Raw genomic sequence first — 20,978 nt, 5'->3', positions numbered from 1 at the left:
CACCATACAGGCTCTCCAAAAACTGGGAGTGACCCCCCACGGTCTATTCCACGCATGAGACCCTCCTCGCTTCCAGGAAGCGGGCGGGGGGCCTTGCCTCTCGCAGCGGCATGTACCCCCGCCAGAGGAGTGGGAGCCAGCCCGTGGGATGACACTCCCGCATCGGTTGTTTGCGAGCCGCCGCCCAGTGGTTGGGAGCTCGCTGCCTGCTTAGACACCAGCCTCGTATTCCAGATGCTATAAACCCTCCACTTTTGCCGGGAGAAATGTGTTCCCTTCGCCCGCCCCCACTCTCTCTGAACCCCACGGGTGCTTTCAGGCTCAGCTCAAGGCCCACCTCCTCCCCAGCAGACTGTCCTTCCCAGCCATGTCTCCTCAAGTTCAACGCCAACGTTTCCCGTTAGTGCTCATCAGGCACCTTACACTTCACGGGCACAGAAAGGTCTCGGTGTTTGAGGAAGGTTAGATTCCGGACAGCCCAGAAACAATGAATGAAAGGGGAACCTGGGAAGGCAGTTTTTGTTTTCCTTCCTCCCTCCCCACCTGCCTCCACAAAAGCTAGTTGCTGACGTACGGATGGGAACGGGGCCCTCTCACCGCCCCCCTGCCCCTTCCCAAGCCTCAGCTCCAAGCCCCCTGCCCCTGCCCACGGAGACAGCTCGGTTCCCACGCCCTCTCGTCTGAAGCCACACCTGAGCATCCCGGTCAGAGAGAGAATGTGGTTTCCAGGTTCATCCAACATGCACCTGACCTTTCCACAGAGGTTTAGACCCCTGGCATCAAGCAGACCAGGGGCTGAGCCCAAAATCCACTACCCGTGAACTCTGTATACCCGGAAGAGGGCCTCCCCCCGCCCTCGAACTCTCCTCATCTGTAAGACAGGGGTGAGAGTACAACACAGTTGATGGGGATGTCGTGGGGACTGCGTACAAGTGAATGGAGTGGTACACATCAAGCACTGTAGTTGCTTCAGCATGAAATGGCCTGGTGCTCAGCTCACAGCAACCCTATGAGGCCCGAGCTAGCAGTCTTGCCCCCAAGCCCTCGGCACAAGGCCCTGCACGCAGCCCTCAACAGACTCTCCCAAGCCGAGGAATCACCAGTTCACCTCTCCCAGGGATGCATGCATCTCAGTACATGCTCTAACAACGGCTGAGACCCAGCACACACTCAAGTATTTGTGGATGAACAGAAGGGGGACACTTTCTCGAGCGGGGGCTTTTACAGCTCTAGGAAGTCGTACCCAGAATAAAGACACGTGGCCACCGTCACACCCACACAGTGCTGCCTGTGTGCGGCGAACAGCAAAGCGCTGCCACGGGGAGGTAAGGTGACGGTTAGTACAGGCGCTGTCTGGATCCCCAAGTGCAAACCTCCCTGCCTGCCTACCTGGCCGTCAAGTTCTCTCAGGGCGAGAACCACGACCTACAGTCCGCACTCCTCACTGCGCCTGGCAGAGTGATGGCACAGCCCAGCAGACACGTCTGTCTGACCTGCACCCCGCACAGCTCCTTCTGAGAGCCCCCCAGTCTGAACCCCAAGAGTCCCCAGTGCCCGAGGGGTGCCCTAGAAACTCAGCAGAGGGAAGCAGAAGAGAAAGGAGACACTGCGAACACGCAACTGGTGAAGAAATGACTAAAGAGACGAACCTGTCCCCGACAAAAAAAGACAGGCAAGGGAGACGCCCCCCGCCCAGGTTTGTTGGCGGGCAGTCCAAAGGACAGACGGACACACCATCTTTAACGGGAGACCCCGGGCCCCCACTCCCTGTGTTGGGTCAGAACGCTGGATGGACAGACAAAGGCACGACAGATGGAGACGTCACCTGAGTCAACAAAGGCTTTCACAGGATGTCCGTTCACTTTGCAGTTAATATAAAGCATCACGACTTGGCCGAAACTTTCCGGAGCTTCTTCCATCGCTATCGTCATGTTTTCCTCGATGTTCTGTTGCCTGTAACAGACCAAAACCAGGTACACTCAGGGCATTATTTCCACAGAGAGAGATCTGTTTCAAAGTCACAATATTAAAAACAGACGTGTACATAGCTTTCTTTTGCTCCATCTGTAGCAGCTGACTCATTGAAATGGAAATTGGTGCTCTATGCTGCAGTATGATTTAGTAGGAGGCAGTGAGGTATCCAGTTAGCAGAAAATTAAAGGCATACAAATTACTCTCACTAAAATGACTATGTTTGTCTCCTTTACATGCTCAGAAACAGGCAAGTAAGGGTCACAACCTTTTTATCCTGTATGTACAACGTCAGAATTTCATGAATGCTCCACTTTAACTGAGGATTTACTGGGTATCTGGGTACATTTCCTGCGTCCAGTGTATTAAACACTGTTTGCAAATGTAATACACAGGTGCCCTAACTGCCTGCGTTGAATCTGCTGCTTAACCTCCAAGACGGGGTTTTCTAATTGTAAATGAGAATGAATCCTGTTAACGGACTGCTGAGACGTAGAAAGTATCTATTATCATACAACGCCCAACATAAAAGCAGGTGTTCAAAAAACACTAATGAAAAAGTCCATCCACTTATATAGCTATCACTTAGAAAACTACACTCACGAATAGTTTGTTCACCTGATCATCAAATAATTTCTCCAAAAATTGAACATTCTAAGTCTTACTTTAGAAAAGCATATAGCCCTGGCTGGAATAGCTCAGCGGACTGAGCGTGGGCCTGCAAATCAAAGGGTCACTGGTTCAATTCCCAGTCAGGGCACATGCCTGGGTTGAGGGCCAGGTCCCCAGTAGAGGGCGTGCGAGAGGCAACCACACATTGATGTTTCTCTCCCTCTTTCTCCTGTCCCCTTCCCCTCTCTCTAAAAATAAGTAAAATCTTTAAAAAAGAAGGAAAAGCATAAAAAAGGGAGTTCCAGCTTACTCTAGCATCTCATGTCTCCATCCTCAGCCTCCTTTTAAAAAAGTAACCAAATATGAGCAACATTAACGGAAAATAGGGCAAGGGCCAGGCCACTTACCTGAAGGCTGAGACGGTAACAGAACAGGGCCCAGGGCTTAGATAAATGACACTGCAGACCAGGGGCTGGCAGAGCAGAGCCCACTGTCGGCGTAAACAAACTTCACCGTTCGTTTACGTACTGGCACTGCCTGGCTGTTCCGCACCGCAGCGTGGCTTGCAAAGCCTAAAATATTTACCATCTGGCCCTTCATGGAAAAAGTTTGCTGACCCCCACTCTAAACTGTCCTTTTTGAGTTAGTGATCTAGCTCAACTGAATAGATGGGGGGTTTTTTCCAGCCACTTTGTATTAAGATATTAAACTCCTCAGAGAACTCCAAGGCACATTTGTTTATGCTAGGCAAATGTGCTAGCGATTACACCTCAGTGTACACACACCCTGTGTAATCGCTGGTGTAGCACACCGGATCAAACCTGAATTGGCACCTGATATAATTACGCAGCTTTTCTCCTCTGCTATATTATTAAATTTAGAAATAACCTGGAGTTAGTTGTGTACTCCTGACATTGCAATGACACCAACCAAGGGTAAGTTTCAGCAAAAGCCTGAGATAACACCAGTTACTCGGGCAGTTCTGGGCCGTCTGTGGGGTCTCCTTCACAGGGACCAGGTGCTCTCCGTTGGGAGACTGGATGCATCACCCCATCTGCCCCGCCCCGCCCTGGGAACAAACACGAGCCAGGCAAACATGCCCCATCTCACGCCACGCTGCCAACAGCGCCCTGCCACGGTTTGGCTCTGCTGCCTCATCACACTTCCTCCCACCCCTTTTGCTTCCTGGGTTGGGCCCAATTATTCTTGAGAATTATGTAAGGTTCTCTTATACTTGCAGTGCAGTCCAGTTCAGAGAACACAAGTAATCTTTCTATTTCCCTGGGTAGATTTAACTAGTGAGATGTTTCTCAAATACGTTCATTAGTTCTGATAAAATTTCTGATACAGCCCTGGCTGGTGTGGCTTAGTGGATTGAGCACCAGACTGCAAAGCAAAGGGTCGCCAGTTTGATTCCCAGCCAGGGCACATGTCTGGGTTGCAGGCCAGGTCCCCAGTGGGGGGGTGCGTGAGAGGCAACCATACATTGATGTTTCTCTACCTCTTCCTCTAAAAAATAAAAATCTTAAAAAAAAAAATTCTGATACAATTAACGGGAACACTTAACCAGAATACGAGTCAAAGGCTCAGGGGGTCAAGTGATTCTGGTGTACAATTTACATTTCTTTGATTTCAAATGCAGCCAGAGAATTAAAGGAAGAAGAAGAAACCGTTATCTGACTTCCAAGCTGACAGCAGTGTAGTGTAATGTAATGTAATGTAAAATAATGCAATGACCAACCGAGGCCTCGTGTAAGTACAATAACCAAAGACGGTGACAAAGCCCCTCAAAGTATTACTGGTACAGGTATGGTCCTGCTTGTGTTAGAACCATTAAAACGAGCCACAAAAACGGAATGGGGTGGTGGCGTTGGGGGGGGGGGGAAGGGCAGCTGTTCTTTCCCAAAGAACTGACTGAACAGCATCTGTTTGTGACTAGCTCTGTGACCAAGGTCAGCGCTGGTGTTGTCGTTCCTCCTTGGGCCCCACCCCCGCTGGTTCAGATTCACCGGCTCAGGGAGTGGCGCCCAAGCACCTGCATCATGAAAAGCTTCTAATGTGATTTTAATGCAACTGCAGGTGGGAACCACAGCTTTAGGGAGCTGGAGCCGGAAACGTGCCAGCAGCCAGTCTGTCCACTGAGGCCAGGACAAGAGCCACGGAAGGGAAAAGACTTAGGACTACAGGTTGCACCTGTATGGAGTGCTCTCTCTGAATCTAATCTTGCATACGCCCTGGGTTTCATCAGGGCTCAGTACGTCTAAAGACCGATTCCAACCAGCCTAGCAGTCTCACCAAATCGGGGGCTTCTGCTCAGTCCTGGGGCCATCCGCCTGGATTTGCTTGAACCCACTGTGGGCTATCGGGGGATCTTTATTAAAGTTTTAGCAGAGAAAAGTCACTAAGTTAGGTATCTGGTACCTTTGTCATACTGAATCAAAATGTGAGGGAAAAAAGAGAATAAGATAAAGAGTGAAGTTACTATCTCAAGCGCAAAATAAGGCATCCACCTCACAGCAGGCGCCCAACTGAGACCAGCCAGCCAGCAGTCTGGGGTCTGCATTCTCTAGCTCCTGCCCTTCAGTGACGGATCATTACCTTATATCTTCTTCTATTTTGGCCTGAGCTTCAAGATCAAAAGGGTCAGCGGAGAAGAGACGAATCCTTTCTTGCTCTCTCCGGGCTCGGTCTTGCTGCTGCTCCACCAGGACCCTAGAAAATTTCTCTACAAAAGTAAAAGGGGGAGGGGGGTGGAAATCTTAAGTACCACTCTATTTTCATGCCTTACTAGTAACTTCTCCACATCAGACAACTTCTCAAAATACAACCATAAGAGATGCAGAAGATATCTAAAAACTAAATGAGCAATTCCATTTACCATTCTCTGAGGCAAGAGTACTTCTTCCCTTTAGTTCAGTGTAAAGAAATAATAAAGTATTTGGAAAAATCATCTAGCCTTGTAAGAAGGTATCCATCTTACTGCTTTTATTCAGAGATAATGGCTTTTCAATTTAGATCCGGGAAATGACACTTGTGTAGCAGACGAAAGACCCTACTCCTCCCCTCCCCACTGCTATTATTTATTTCTTTACCTAGAAATAAAATACAGCACTACAAACCCCCTTTTCCTCTTCCAGTTTCATTTCTTTATAACATTCTCTGCCTTGAAGCAGACAAATTAAATGCCAACTACTGTTAGCCTATCGATACCACCCAATGGGTAACGGCAGGAAGATCAGTAAGGAGAAAAAGGTGGCTGGCTGGCTGCAAGGCATGTTACGAAGGCCACCTCTATTTTGCTGTTTCTGAAGTGGGGGGCGCGTAAGTGTGTAAGCTTCCACGTGCCATCATCATGGCCCTTGGCAGTCAGATAAGCTGTGTGAGGAATTAAAGCAACCAAGAAAATGGTCATATGGGTCAATGCACACGATATAGATGAACCTAAAAACGTGAAGCTGAGTGAAGGAAGCTGGGCATGAGATGACGTACTGCGTGACTCCACTCACACGAGGGCCGAAGACAGGCAGAACCGTGATCACCAGAAGAGCGGCAGCCTGCGAGGGGAGGAGACTGGCCGGAGGAAACCTAACGGAGTTCTGGACAGAGACGTTCTAGAACCTCACTGGGGCGGTGGAAACATGAGCTAGCCGAAACCTGACGAACCCTATTCAGAAAGTATGTGTATTTCTCTGTAGGTAAATATTATCTTGATTTACAAAATGGTTACTGAGGAATGCTTTAAGTATGTTATGTTTTTAAATTTAATCAATGGTTTCATAAACCCAAGTAAAATTAGAAAAATTTACAGAGAAAACGTTATTCATCAAGATGATGAAAAACAAGCGTTCTGTTAACTGAAAGAAAATAACCTTGGGTAATAACTCATCTTTTGTTAAACTAGGGGTGGATGAGGGCGTGGGGTTCTGCTCTGCCCTACCAGCTGAAGGTGCTGGGCCTGTTTCCCGTGACCGAATGCACCAGCAGGTTTACCGGTGCTCTCTTTAATTAAAGGCCTCACTAAACAGGTTAACATGTCAGTACCTGGGTTATGCGCTGCTAACATAATTAGGAAAAAACTGTGAACGGAAGGGGTGGTGTGGCTGCACCCGAGACCTCTCTCTGTGCGGCCCTGAGACTCCGCCCCAGCCGTGGACTGACTCGGCCCCTGCCATTGGCACTAACTCACCTCCTGGACCAACCGACACGCCCCACAAACCACGGCTCGCGGGGCTGAACGCTCCCGTCGCGCGCGCGTCTCCTCCACGTTTGCTGCCATACAACTACTGCACCTCGGGCCAGCCCCACGGCCCTCCAGAGTCCGCTTACCAAGGTCTCCACTGAGCAAGGCATCTGCCAGGGGCGGGTTGCGCTCCTTCAACAAGGACAGCTCGTGGGGGTTGGCCAGCAGCATGTCTCGGAGCAAGGCCGGGTTGTCCAGGCCCTGGGGAGATGAAGCTAGGTCTCCGGGGGACGAGTGGGGCTGCTGTGCTCCTGGTGGCTGCCGCTGCCGGGAGCTCGATGTGCCAGGCACAGCTATACTACGAAAGTCTATGCGGGGCAGGTCTGTTGGGGAAAATCGATCGTTTACTTCAAGTGATCCATAAAAGCAAGCATCTGAGGGAAACAGCAGAACATGTGCTCATACATGGTATGTGACCGTGGTAAGTGGCCATCGCTGCCGCTCTAACGCCCCCTCCCTTGGCTTGAGATTCTCGTGTTGGCTTTGAACATAAAGATTGCAGCCTGGAAGTGAACAGGTAGGAAAAAACACAGAAGTGAGGAGGGAGAGCAGGCTACGTAGTAACCCCAACTTCCTGGCTTATTATAAAGTATCACAGGACAGATGTTTTCGCTTATTTTTGTTTTTGAAAAATTAAAGCCAGTCTCCAATGTAACTACAAAAACATGGATTTTCCTTAAGAAAAATCCTGGTCTGCTTTGACATGTGCTTCAAAGAGCCCTGACACCTTGTGGAGAAAGACCAGTACACATATGGAGTGAATGGCATACATGTTAGGTGCTACACTCTACACATCTGTGCCACGCATACTAATTCTTCGAGCTCACGCTTCCACCCGTGCATCACTGCAGGCTCCGCTCGGAGCCCCAGGGCGCCCCGGGTGCAGTCACTTCCCAGGAGAGAAAACGGGAGAGAAGGAACCTGCACAGGCTCTCGGTGCTGGGCCCACCCCCCCAGGCCCTACACTGCAGGCCCAGCTGGCTTCATTAGGATGAGAGCATGGTGAAGGGGCCTCACACACAGGACCCAAAGGCTGTATGGCTCCGCTCGTATGAGATGTCCAGGACAGGAGAGCACACAGAAGACAGAGAGGGGACTGACAGGGCTCGGGGCTCGGAGGCGGATGAGCAACGACAGGGTTTCTGGGTAAAGGGATGAAATGTGCCGGAACCGACTGCAGTGACAGCTGTGCAACTGTGCATGCACGAAAAACCATCGAAGTGTGTCCTTTCCATGAGTGAGGCGTACAGCATGTGATCTCAGTAAAGCTATCCCTAAAAAGTTTTATTTTTAAAAAGGAAGAAGAAAAGAGAAGTAGAGCCAGAGTGTGGGGCTAGCACGGAATGAACCCTCATTTCTCCGACCCCAAAACCTGCTCGACGGTCACACCTGTCCAAGTCTGGGGCCGCCCTGAAGCCTTCTGGACCCTGAACGGAAGGAGGAAATGCTTCCACTCGGACATTGAGGTGTCTGCCCCTCGGCCCAAGTTCACCCAGGCACCTTCTTCAGACAGACCTTGGTGGCAGCTGGCAGTGCAGGCACACGTGTGAGCTTCCAACCAGCAAAGGGGGAAGCGATTGGCACGGTCTTTGGGAGGTAAACTATGCCAATCAGCGAATCGTGTTATGGGCAAGCCGCCTTTGTGGGCTGAGAAATTTCACCTCCAACCCTGTTTAACTTATCTTGAGAACCCGTCCATTCAGAATTATTTTGAACACTTGTCCATCTCACAGACGAGATCCCAACCTTTCCCCCACCTGCTGGCTCTCTTGTCCGTACAGGACAGCACGGGAGAAACGAAACAGACAGACATGAACAGCAGGTCCCCACAACTACCAGTCTCGCCAAACGAATCAGAGACAGATTTCGCGTGTGTTGACTGGCATTACTTGAACCACTGCCATTTCTGAGGTTGAACCACAGCCCCCGGGGAGTAACGTAACCCAAATCTGGGGGGGCCGCTGCTCGCTGACCCCTTCCAGCCCCAGTTGCAGGCTGAATGGAGCCACTGTGTTCTAAGCTCGAGACCGCCATCACCTGGACACCTGTCAGATGTTAGCGCCAAGTTTAAAACCAAGTGACCTAGAGACTGAACACGGTTTTAAAGAAGTCTCTCACGGTGTGATAGGGAATGGATAAAAACATGCATTTCGTCAAGCAGTTCCGTATCAGAACCTTACAAACTTCAGCAGATCATAAACCCCTTTGAGTGTCTCAGCTGCGAACCTGTCCCCATCAGACGCCCACACTCACGCCACTCGGCTTATCTCAGGGACACAGACATACCCTAAGTCCCACTGCAGACCCCAGACTATACATTCCTACTCTGGCTGGAGCATCTAAGGTAATTAAGTTTCTTTTTACATGATTCACGAAGCTGGTGAGAAAGAACCACAAATTGGTGGTCTAGCTGCTTAATGTTCATAAAGCTCAGTGTAATGGAAAAAGCACAACGTTTCAACTCCAAGGCCTTCCCTTACTGGCTATGTAACTTGGAAGACATTATTAAAAATCAGACTTTCACCTGTTAACGACAGGGAGTTGCAAAGAGGAACCTCTACCCCCACACCTGAGTTACGAGACCACACGCAAGCACCCCGCTGACTGCAAAAGGCCTGGCGCTAAGCCCCAGATGCCACGCAGCGAATGCCAGCCAGGCATCAGGCCTCAGGCACACGGAGCCTCCTCTCGAGTCCTTCCCAGCGACAAAGTCATCCCTGATGGAACAGAAGCTGACATTCGCCAGAGGGCTTGCCATGTGCTGGAGGTTTTACATGCATTGTTCTATCAACTCCAGGGGTCTGCACCCAAAGCTAACCCCAGACTCTGACCCACTCCGCTACGCCATCTGGTGTGTGTGCGTGTCGGGGGATGCCAGCCCATTTTGCGGTGTCTTACTTGGAAACTGCACCGAAGGCCGAGGGTCTGCGGTCCCCTTCTGTCGTAAAATCACCACGTCTCCATCTTTCAAGCCGTAAGAAGCCAGTGACCTGTGGTTGTCGGTGAGAGGTCTCTCAGCGTAGACAATCTACAACCAGAAAAGACAGATCAAGACAAGGCACTGAGCAGCACCGTGGAGAGAAGACAGACCAGTTTTCTTCTTCATCAGATAATGGCTGTTCCTTCCTGCTCGGAACCCTCCCGCGGCTTCCCATGGCACCTGGAATAAAAGCCAGAGCCCTCCTCGCCCCCTCTCTGACCTGACCTCCCACCACTGCCCTTTCTCAGGTGTCAGCTCCGCCCCACCTGCTCTCCTCTCTACCTGAGGAATGCTCCTTTGCCAGTCGTTCTCAGATCTCCGACCAAACGCTGCCTCGCCTTTTCTAATCACCTGCACTGAACACGTGCATTTGTTTTCTTTCTTGTCCTCCTGCCCCCACTACTTGAGGACAAGAACTCTGCTCTGCTTGCCATTTCTCAAATGCCTAGAACAGGGACTGTTAGGTAGGGAACACCCCACCATTTGTTGAGCTAAAGGGTGAATGAATCTATGAACGTAGTGGATGTAACTTCAGACTTCACTTTGAGCAGGGAGGGAAATGGGAACGATTTACTCTGGGTGTGCAGACTACAGCAGCGTTAAATAACATTTCCACTCCCCCGCCCCCCAGCTGTAGTGGACAGAACTGACCTCAAACCTCTATTAATTTTAGCTATACGACATGATGGCTTGATGTATGTGCATTTTGCACAATGATTATCCCAGCAGGTTTGGTTAACACCCATCACCTCGGTTACACATTTTTCTTCTAATGAGAACTTTTAAGAGTCACTATCTTAGTAACTTTGAAACATATGATACAGTATTAACTTTAGTTACTACACTGTACATTGTATCCCAGTGTGTTCATTTTTAAATGACCTGGCACACTAGCAAGTCTAAAAGATTCCCCAAGACCGCCCTTCCTGCATTATTTTTTTTTGAACCCCCCCAGCTGCATCACTCGTGTTCACGTGTGGAAGGTGAAAGTGGAGGGCGTGCCGAAAAGAACAATTAAACACAGACGGAAAAAAGGAACAGGGATGTACTACCGATAAAAATATATTTTTCGATGCGTAATCAAACACTGAAGAAAGCCCGGGTGCATAAAAACAGGTGAAACAACCCTCTCTGGAACGGACAGGACCGCGCGGAAAGCACATGCTGTAAGTTCGCCGTGCGGGGACGAAACCCTCCCTGCGTCACCACCTTCCAGAGGGGTGTGCAGAGCAAACTCGGGCTTTGAAAGGTTCCCTTCCCAACCATCCGCTCTTCACCAGGCCACCTGCAAACTGAGGGACCCGAGTTCCGCCCTGGCTCTGACAGGGCCCCCGTTCACGCCGCCGCTGCAGGCTTCACAGTTCCCACTCGTGAAGCAAGCGCCGGGGCTGGGTAACCATTACAGCTGTCTCCCCCGGGTCCTTCCGCCACACTACCACTTTACAACGCTTCCTCGCACGGCCTCATAACTCTTCGTAGTTAAGACTGCATGAAGCAGAGCCGGAAGAACGCAGGATTTAAACTAGGTTTAAACAGGAAAAAAATGATCTGTCACATCTGTGCTCAGAATTTGCAGTGAAATAAGGAGCAGAGCTAACAGGAAACTGAATTTAGTTCTCTCCAAAATAAGAAGTTCTGGGGATGAGCAAAAAAATGGATGCACAGAGTTTGAAGTTCCAATTATCCTTTAAAAGTTCTCTACACAGGACTAGAAAAGTATTGTTAGCTCTTTCCCTCACCTGCAAATTGAGAACATGTTACAATAAATTGCAATTGTCACTATCAACCCATTCACGTTAACTTATTTATGTGTATATATCTCAGAGCAAAAATACACTAGCATCAAAAACAGACACACACACAAAAAAATACGCCAGAATCCACACGGATTGTGTGCAGTACAACCCAAGTATCATTTCATAACTTGTTGGACTGCGTGGACAACCCCCTAAATTTGAAGGGACACGTCACAGGTGGAGGAGTGCAGCAGGAAAGAAGGGGCCGGCCGACAGCGATGCCACGCAGGCAGCTCTTGCAAGGTGGCGCCGACACGGTGAAGCCACCACGGCGAAGGTACCCGTGGTCTAAGGCCCACTTCTTAACTGTGCAGGCTCGGAAGTTCAACGATCAGTATGTTAGAGATACACAACCAGTCAACATAGTCTAACTGTACTTGTAAGAGAACATTTATTAATCTCCACCAAGAAATCGAAACCTGGAGAATCAGAGCGCTCCTACCCACCGGGTCACTGAATTCCCTGTAGGCTGGGACCACCACATGGAAAGCCTTTATTGCAACAGCCAGCGCAGCGAGCTACCGCTGAGAGCTTCTACGAAGAGCCGGCATCACAGAAGCCTGGTGACTTTCAGCCTTTTCCATCTCATGGCACACAGAAACTAGTTACTAAAATTCTGTGGCACACTAGAAAATAATTTTTGGCTGGTTGACCAAAAAAAAAAAAAAAAAAGTAAAATTTTGATTCGCTCACACCAGGAGATTATCATGTTGGCTGCTGTCATATTTTAATTTGACAATGAAGAGAGGTCAGTGCCCCTGACTCGATCAACAGTCAGGTGTTGCAAACATTTAAAAGCTGGCAGCACACTGGTTGAAAATCGCTGCAGTAAGTTCTTTCTCGCCCTCTTAATCGTCATATCCTTTCATTTAAGTCTTATAATCACCTTAAGAGGCAAGCATCATTTGTCCCATTTCATGGACAGGGAGAGTGACCTGAAGCTACCCAGCTACTGAGAGGAGAAGAAGGAGAGGAACCACGGGGTGGGAGGTGCTTCGCAGCCCAGACCCTTCCCCAGTGCCACACTCATCGTTTCCAAACATGGGTCTAGAGTGGCCTGGTAAACTAGCTGGGTGACCTCAACAAGAGCTAGTGAGCCACCCGTCACCAGACGGGCCTCCAGTCACCGGGGAATCCCAGCAGCGCCCCCTGCCCTGAGCACGAAGAAGGAACACGGCCAACTCCTCACTGCTCGGACTCCTGTTCCACAGGTTCCGCACCCCACTCCCCTGTTCAGCCAGCAGCCTGCCCTCAGGAGACAGTGTATATTTTTTTTTAAAGGAGGGCAGCCTGATCTAACAATAAAATTGTTAAGATCCAGGTAGGCACTAACATCAAACATGTGTATGAAATAGGGAATACTGCTCTCTGCTTCGACTTCCTAAAAATACTAGACTGGAGAATGTAGGTGAGGAGCAGACATTCTTGACGGCGACAAAGTGGCAGGTACATTCCACTTTAATCCAAGGACACAGATGAAATAAACAAAAACTTAGACGAAACTGTCACTGCCGGGAAGAACTAATACCTTTGTTAAAATAGGTTTAAGAGTCTAAGAAAGGCAATTATTTTGCATCTTAAATCCCAGAACAAACTGGAACAATTTTCTAACTTAACATGAGTATCCAGCAGACCATGGCTTCAAACTTTTACCAGCCAGAACACCATGAGTTTTGGGAATGGCGGTGGTGAGGCATTCCACCACTCTTAACACCCACCTCAAAGGCTACCCACCACGCTCAAAATGCAAGCTGTGGCGGTTGTAAGAACACACACACAGCAGGGCCACTCGTGCAAGGACGGGTCTCAATCTGCAGAAGTGGCACAGCTGCTGGCGCTCACGCCAGGGGGCGCCCTAGAGATGGATTCTAATCTTAATCAACGGTTAACAATAATCTAATTCATCCAACTCCAGGACCTTTAAGAATGATGTCAAATGTTTTTTGGTCTCTAAATGAGCGCCTTCAATCAACAGAAATCATAACATTATTTCTAGCATAAAGGACCATACACCGGCCACAAAACGCTTGGAATCACATCTGAATGGCTTCACGATAATATCTAGCATGAATTGAAAGCCCACTATATGCCCAGTGATCCACATACACTGTCTCACGCGATAGCCTGACTTTTTACGATGCTTCTGAAGGTAGCTTGGCAACAGTTACTGCAGACATGAAACTGCCTATACAGTTCGGGCCATCGTGTTTAAAAGACACATTTTGAGTATATAAAGGGAACAGGAGATTATAAAAAATACACTAAATGGTAAATTGCAGTTATCTGAGCTATGAGATCATAAGTAATTGTGTTCTTTATGTTACACGTTTTCTATAATGAGTACAGTACTTATTAGGAAAAAAAAACATGAAAACTACCTGCAAAAATAAACATATCAAAACCAACTATAATAGAAAATTTCAGTTTCCACTGGTGTAGTGTTTTACAGGCCATAAAGCGTGCTATATGCAGAGCTACATTTCCAGGATCATACAGTTACTGCTGTTACCTGGCACTTAAATGTCTTTCATTTGAGAGTCCTTATGTATTCTGCACCCTCTTTACCACATGCCATGTACAGCAGTAAATTATAACAATGTTTCAAAATCACAAGAACATTAAAGTAAAGCTAAGTTCTGATAACGGTTGGAGGTTTGCCCAGCCAAGGCTGCACCAAAGCATCAAACAAAGCCATCCCTGGCTTCCAAGCCTGCACTTGTATTAAAAGATGGAACAAGCCCAGCTTTAATCACATGTACAAGGTAGAGATGGTTTCTATTCTGAATTTGGTATCACTGGATTATAACTACTATGACCAGACCAGAGATGTTAAAAATTAACACCTCTCCCAAGTTTATGCTTATGCACAATTAATGCTGTTGTGAAAGCCTGAATTCTGAACCAGTGACCCTCAAGGCAAGATGAAAGATGACACTTTAAGGAGGTAGAAAGAGAAAATATTAGAATTTCCGTTTATGTTTGTCCTTCCCTAAATTCTATTCTGTGCCTGTTTTTAACATACATAAAGTATTACTTCAGGTATATGTAACTGATGTTTAGCCACATACATGTAACATACACACATATAATGCACACATTAGTTTGTATACCTAACATTTGATATACATCACAAAGATGCATGTATCAAAACATTTTACTCAGAGGGATACATGACTGAGAAAGTTTGGGGACCAGCGGTCTGGACACAGTGATAGGAAAAAATAGCCAGGAACATTAAAAATGATAATAAAATTAAAATATATACATATGTATTTTTTTCCCTTTAGAAACGGAAGTGAAGGATGAGAATGGACAGGGTAAATGACAAGCGGCAAGGAGGCCAGGAGAACTAACGAGAGGGAGGAAGGGAAGATGAGTAATGAGGGACAACCCTGGGAAGCAAAGGTTGGGGGGAACCCAAGTGAGTGAAGATGATCTATTTGCGTGCAAAAACTATAATGATGTTTATTATGATCTGGTGAAAGGAAGTGACTCAAGTGTCTAGGGTGGATCCTGTTCCTGCCCGATGGGCTAGCCACCGAAAGGCAACCGACCACCAGATATCTTAAAATAGAGACTGTGTTAGGTTACAACAGAGCCAACAGAACAAACTTGAAAAACAGGAGTTGTTTACAGCTCTGTAATACAGGCTTAACGCTGGTTGAAGCCCAGGTTTCCATATGCTAATTTGGCTTGGGATAGCAGTAAATGCCAAAATGCTGACCCAGTGAGTAAGAATTTGGGGTGAGCCTAGCTTTCCAACTGATAAGGTATCCCTAATATTCTGAGCTGACAGAGGACAGTGCCTGCTTTGACCATACAATTAACTGTTTTTCAATCTGACATCCTTTTCAATCTTGTCTGTTACATCTGTCTTCTCCCAAGCCCTAAAAGCAACAAAATCAGTTTACATTTTAATTTTTATTTCCCCTACCAGCTGGTGATTATAACCAGGGCAATATGACAGCCAGAGGGAAGAAAACAATGAGAGAAAAACCACCTTCAAAAATGTAATAGTCCTGGCTGGTGTGACTCAGTGGGTTAAGCACCAGCCTACCATCCCAAAAGTTGCTGGTTCAATTCCCAGTCAAGGCACAAGCCTGGACTGAAGGCCAGGACCCGGGTTGCCGTGTGTGGGGCAGCTGATGAGTGTTCCTCTCACACCCAGATGTCCCTCCCCTTCTCTTTCTCCCTCCTTTCCCCTCTCTCTAAACAATAAATAAAATCTTTGAACAAAATGTTAATTAAGAGTTAGGTGGGGAAGGGGTGGGTAGAAGTGAAAGAAGGTATTAAGAAGGATAAATGTTAATTAAAAAAAATCTGAACAAAATTTAAGAGTGAATTTTCCTATTTAAACTGTCCTTTCCTAGCTTGAGAGATTGACAGGAATGGTTCCTGAGTATTTTTTGTGGATTAGTTTTTAATGAGTTTTTAAAATTTATTTATTTTTAGAGAGGGAAGGGAGGGGGAGAGAGAGAGAGAAGCATCAATGTGCGGTTGCTGGGGGCCATGGCCTGCAACCCAGGCATGTGCCCTGACTGGGAGTGGATTAGTTTTTTATAGAAGTTGCAAAAAAATCTCTTTTACCAATTTCTTTATAGCTTTTGCCAGACTTGCATATTTGAGTGACACTGTGCCGCCCTGAAATACATTTTCTTGATATCAGCTTTATGCCAAAGTTCTAAAGTTCACGCAGTGTAAAGGAATCATAATCACTTCTGAAGAAAATACCAATCCAGCTGTAGTTGGGTAATAGTTTTTGGAACTATTTCATAACTGCAGTAGGAAATCACGATTTGCGTTCTGGGGCCCTTGAGAACCACTTTAATTTTCTTGATATTTAAACCACGTCCTCCACAAGCTGCTTATCAAGCCAGGATTTAAATGTTAGTGTGAAGGCCACGGCGTCATTGTTACCAAATCTGTTTGGTGGCAGCCCCAAAGCATTTTGAGAATAAATTACTTAGCGTATTTAACGCAAGAGCAGAACTCCTACCCAGCAGGGTAGGGAAGGGAGACAAGCAAACCACCCTGAGAAGATAGCAGGCCATTTTAAAGCAAATATCCTCGTAAAGCACTGAGCTTTGAACTGACCGAAACTCTCACTTGTGACCTGAAAGAAAGAGGGGTTTTGGCCTCCTACCAGTTTAGAAAACAGAGAGACAAATACTTTGAATTGCACTAATAACTGCTTTTCTTTTTTGAAAGAATTTAACCAGAAACCAAGGTGGTGCGGAAAAGGGAAAAAAGAGCATTTCCAAAGGCCTCAAAACAAGGTAGTGCCAAGTCTCAAACTTCTTCCTTCACTTAGAGCGCAAATCTGTATGTTTAAAGGTAAACTGCGTTTACTTGAGCAGGAACCCGTTCCAAAAGTGCCCATGAACACCTCTCCACCAGCGATCCAAACTGGTATTTCTGGTTGGGGAAGCAGGGTGTCTGAACTCTCGGAAACCCAGGGCTTCTTCTTAGGTCCACGACGGCACCCCAGACTGGGGACATTAAGGGAGAATGGGCCAAAGAACCAAGAGGTAGGGCGGGCCGCCCAACAGTCCACGCGCCCCTCAGGCTGCAGCGGGTGCATCTGAGGTCAGGTTCTCCGCTCCCTCCCCTAGCACCGCACCCCACCCCACGCTGGGCGTGTGTGGGGGCAGCCACCGATTCCAGCTCCCTCCCGGATGCGGGGGCGAGCTGAGAAACGGCCATCCTGCTCCCCCGCCCCCAATTCTTCACCAGGAGCAAGGAAGGGCATGAGGCCCCGAGGCGGGAGGGCTAGCTCCGGAGGGAGGCCCCGCTCGCCGCCCGGCGTACCTGGCTCTCGGCTGCGGGGATGCCGGACTCGAGCTCGCACAGCGCGCGGAAGTTGTGCAGCTCGAAGTCAGCGTCGACCTGGAGGGAAAAGGTCACCTCGGAGAGGTCCCTCCGCACACAGTACACGGTGAGCAGCATGGCCCGGGCCCGACCCAGCTCGGTTCGGCTCGGCCCGGCCTCGGCGCAGGGCTGCGGGCAGCGGCAGGGCCTGGCTGGTGCTGCAGACAGCCGGCGCAGGGTGCGGGCGCGATCGCTCGCTCCTTCCCTCCCTCACACACGCTCAGTGACTCACTCCCTCCCGCCCTCACCAGCGAGCACAGCCGCCGCCACCCTCCTCCGACTCCGTCTGCCTGCCTGCCGGCCGGCCTCCCACCGCTGCCGCCAAGCGCGCCAGCCGCCCAGCGCCCCGCCCCGCCGCAACGCGACTGCCGTAAAGCCCGCCTGGCCCTCTCCGCTGTCGCGACGCGGCGGAGGGGCGGGGCCGGGAGGGGAGGCGGGAAGCCAGAGGACCAGACGAGTATCGGAGTGGGTGTGGGAGAGGTGTGGGAGGTTGGGCGAGGAAAGAGGAAGGAGGGGAGGAATGGGAAAGAGTATCGATTGATCGATTGAATACCTGAAGTCTGTGGAGGACTCCACAGTATCTTTTATTCATCCAATAAGCATTTATTAAGTGCCTACCATATTGGAGACAAAGATGCGTAAAAAACACAGGTCTTTGCCCTTAAGGAACTTGAAAGCAAGTACAGGAGACTGACAACTAAGGAAATAGTTCTAAGACCTATTTTCTGAAGTAGGTTGAGGCTCAGAGAGGTTAATTCACTTCCTGATGATTTAAGGTTAAAACCGAAATCATTAGCTTGCCTGGTCCCTTGAATCCCACTCGCTCTGCCACCCGGCTCCCGGCTCCAGCCCCGCCTCTGAGCCGGCCCTACCCTCTGCCCTCGCAGCCACAATGCGGCTTTCAGTTCCAACACGGCCCCGCGCCCCTGCCTTGTAGAGAGTTTTCTCTCTACCTCGGTTGTCGCTCTCTTCGCCCTGGCATACCCCAGCACCTAGTGCCGTGCATTCCCTGGGCTTAAGTCCGCTGGACAAAATAATTTGCCACTTGAATGGCTTGTTTAAGGCCACATAACTGGTGAGTGTTAGAGGCCCAGAAAATGAAGACGAGTCAGAAAACCAAGACAGAAGGAGGAAGATAAAATGGATGCAAGTTGGCATCTCCCTATTTAACCCCTTCTCCCCAATCCGTGGAGTAGGGATCCCTCTTCTGATGGAAGGGGAGGAGGAAATACCATGGCATGGAAGCTGCGAAGTAGGTATGACGCCTTAGAATGAGCAGCCAGAGGGGAAATAAAGGCAGGAGGGAGGGAAGCCCTTGAAATTCTATGCATCGTCTCCACTCTCTGGGAAAGAAAACCTTTGAAACTATGCTTTCATCCCAACGCCTGAAAGGTGGGAAAGGGCTCCCAGGGCCCAAAGGAAGAGGCCCATTAACACTTTTGGGTACTCATGCCCCGCCTCCCAAAGCTGGCACCACCTTTACCTGTCAATCAATATGTAAACCCCCTCGCCCCTCCTACCGCCAATTACGTTAGGTCCTCAGAACAAAGGACTGGGGCGTGGGGGGATGGGTTTGGCGCTCTCAGCTCTCTGGCCACCCTGGCCAAATGCTGTGCTTACCCAGCTTTGCCCTGAACCTATGCCTTCCCCTCCCTACTGTGACAAAGCTGATTCTCTTCCATGAAAACGTATCACCAATACACCCTGCTTGCACACTGATAGATTTGCTCATCTGTAATTCTTTATGTCGTTGGCAAGAACAAGGTCTCTTCCCGTAACAGGTAGGTTAGGTGGCAGGAAAGTCAGACAATGACCAGCTGAGGACTTTTCTCTGTAATGGATGGAGGAAGGCCATCTGTGCAGAAAAAGAGGGAAGGTGGAGGAGCAGAGGGTCTCGGGATGGCTGGCTGCCTCCCTCCACTGCAGGCATCGTTTTCTTGTTCAAGTCGAGAACTTGCCCAGGAGTGCCCCAGTAGGTTTCTGCTTACCTCTCACTGGCCAGGACTGTGTCACGTTCATGCAAAAAAGGCTAGGAAAGTGAGTGTTTAGCTTTTCTCCCCTCCTTAAAGGACACCCATAGACAGGGGCAGGGAAAAAGCCGTTAGGAATGGGTGTCAAGTGAGACATACATAGTGTCTACTACAGCAGAAAAGGTTTGAAATAACCATTGCCAAGTTGAAGCAAGCTCATCACAGAAATGATGTAGGATTGCCAAGTGGTGTCAAGGATTCGGTTGAAATTGGAATCATAAATTGATTAATTTTTCTGTTACTTTTTCTTTCTAGTAGTGCTCAGGTGTCCAAGAATAACAGGTTTTGTTTTCCAAAAATGACCATGATTGCCCTGGCTGGTGTGGCTCAGTGGATTGAGTGCCGGCCTACGAACCAAAGGGTCACTCATTTGATTCCCAGACAGGGCACATGGCTGGGTTGCCAGCCATGTCCCTGGTTGGGGGAGTGCGAGTGGCAACTGATCGATGTATTTCTTGCACATTGATGTTTTTCCCCCTCCCTCTCCCACCTCTAAAAGTAAATAAACTCTTTTAACAAAAGTGGCTGTGACAGTATCACCCATCTCATATGGTCTTCCAACAACGATACTGTGACATTCAAATGAAGGTGTATGTCCCTCCATTTGAATCATGGCAGACTGTGGCAAAAGTGTCATTGTGTGACTTCTGAGGCTGGGTCATAAAAGCCAGCATAGCTTCCGCCTGGTTCCTTTGGCACACTTGCGCTCACGACCCCGCAGCCATGCCGTGAGGAAGCCCAAATGACCCCGGGGTGTGAGACAACATGGAGAGAACGTGTGGAGATGTGCCAGGCAGCAAACCAGCTGAGATCGAAGCCAATTACCAGGACAACCCACCAGACACACGAAGACACTTCCTGCTGGTCTCAGCCCCAGCTGTTGCGTCATCTCTACCCTTTGAGTCTTCCCAGCTGAGGCCCCAGGCATCATGGAACCGTCTCTAATGCGCTGCCTTTGAGTTCCTGACCCACACGATCTGTGAGCACAAGGAAATGCTTATTTTATATGAGTGACTTGGGGTGGCTTGTTACAAAGCAACAATAACCGGTACACTGAATAAAGGCACAGCCAATAAACTTCTTGAAAAAAGAACTTTTTATTGCAGTGTAATATACAAAAAGAAAAGTCTGTGATCTTAAGCGCATAGTGAGTTTTCACACACTAAACACACCTTTGTGACCAGAACTCAGCTCGAGAAACAGAACATTTTCAGGACCGCAGAAGCCCCCTTACACTCCCTTCCAATCACCAACTCTGCCCCCCCTCCGCAAGTGTGAGTGTTTTAAAGGTTCATGCTGCCCAGAAATAAACCCTCACGTTTGCAGTCAACTAGTTTTTGACAGTGGTGCCAGGACGATGTAATGGGGGAAGACCAGTCTCTTTAACAAATGGTGTTGGGACAACTGAATCTCCACATGGAAAAAAAATGAAGGTGGATCTCTACCTCACACCATATATAAAACTAACTCAAATCATAGAC

The 20,978-nt window shown here is 48.8% G+C and overlaps 1 protein-coding gene across 4 annotated transcripts in view; it reads right to left on the bottom strand.

The window, feature by feature from the left end:
- The window catches only part of LOC123831589 (protein DDI1 homolog 2), a 31,640-nt gene extending 13,863 nt beyond the window's left edge, over positions 1 to 17,777 (bottom strand). For 2 of the 4 annotated variants that reach the window (XM_045858560.1, XM_045858564.1), the window contains exons 1-5: positions 17,408 to 17,772; positions 9,722 to 9,851; positions 6,910 to 7,146; positions 5,182 to 5,308; positions 1,826 to 1,953 (exon numbers count right to left, since the gene is read on the bottom strand). In XM_045858560.1, coding sequence (XP_045714516.1) covers positions 1,826 to 1,953; positions 5,182 to 5,308; positions 6,910 to 7,146; positions 9,722 to 9,851; positions 17,408 to 17,545 — 760 coding nt within the window. In that variant the 5' untranslated portion in view covers positions 17,546 to 17,772. Of the gene's footprint in view, positions 1 to 1,825; positions 1,954 to 5,181; positions 5,309 to 6,909; positions 7,147 to 9,721; positions 9,852 to 17,407 lie in introns of all 4 variants that reach the window. The other 2 variants (XM_045858562.1, XM_045858561.1) reach the window with 2 other exon arrangements.
- Between the last annotated feature and the right edge of the window lie 3,201 nt (positions 17,778 to 20,978).

The sequence above is a fragment of the Phyllostomus hastatus genome, unplaced genomic scaffold (genome assembly GCF_019186645.2).
Source record: "Phyllostomus hastatus isolate PE091 unplaced genomic scaffold, TTU_PhHast_1.1 phas_scaffold_182, whole genome shotgun sequence".
NCBI classification, from domain to species: domain Eukaryota; kingdom Metazoa; phylum Chordata; class Mammalia; order Chiroptera; family Phyllostomidae; genus Phyllostomus; species Phyllostomus hastatus.
Note: the sequence above shows the minus strand (reverse complement) of the source record. Positions and strands in the feature narration are given on the sequence as shown.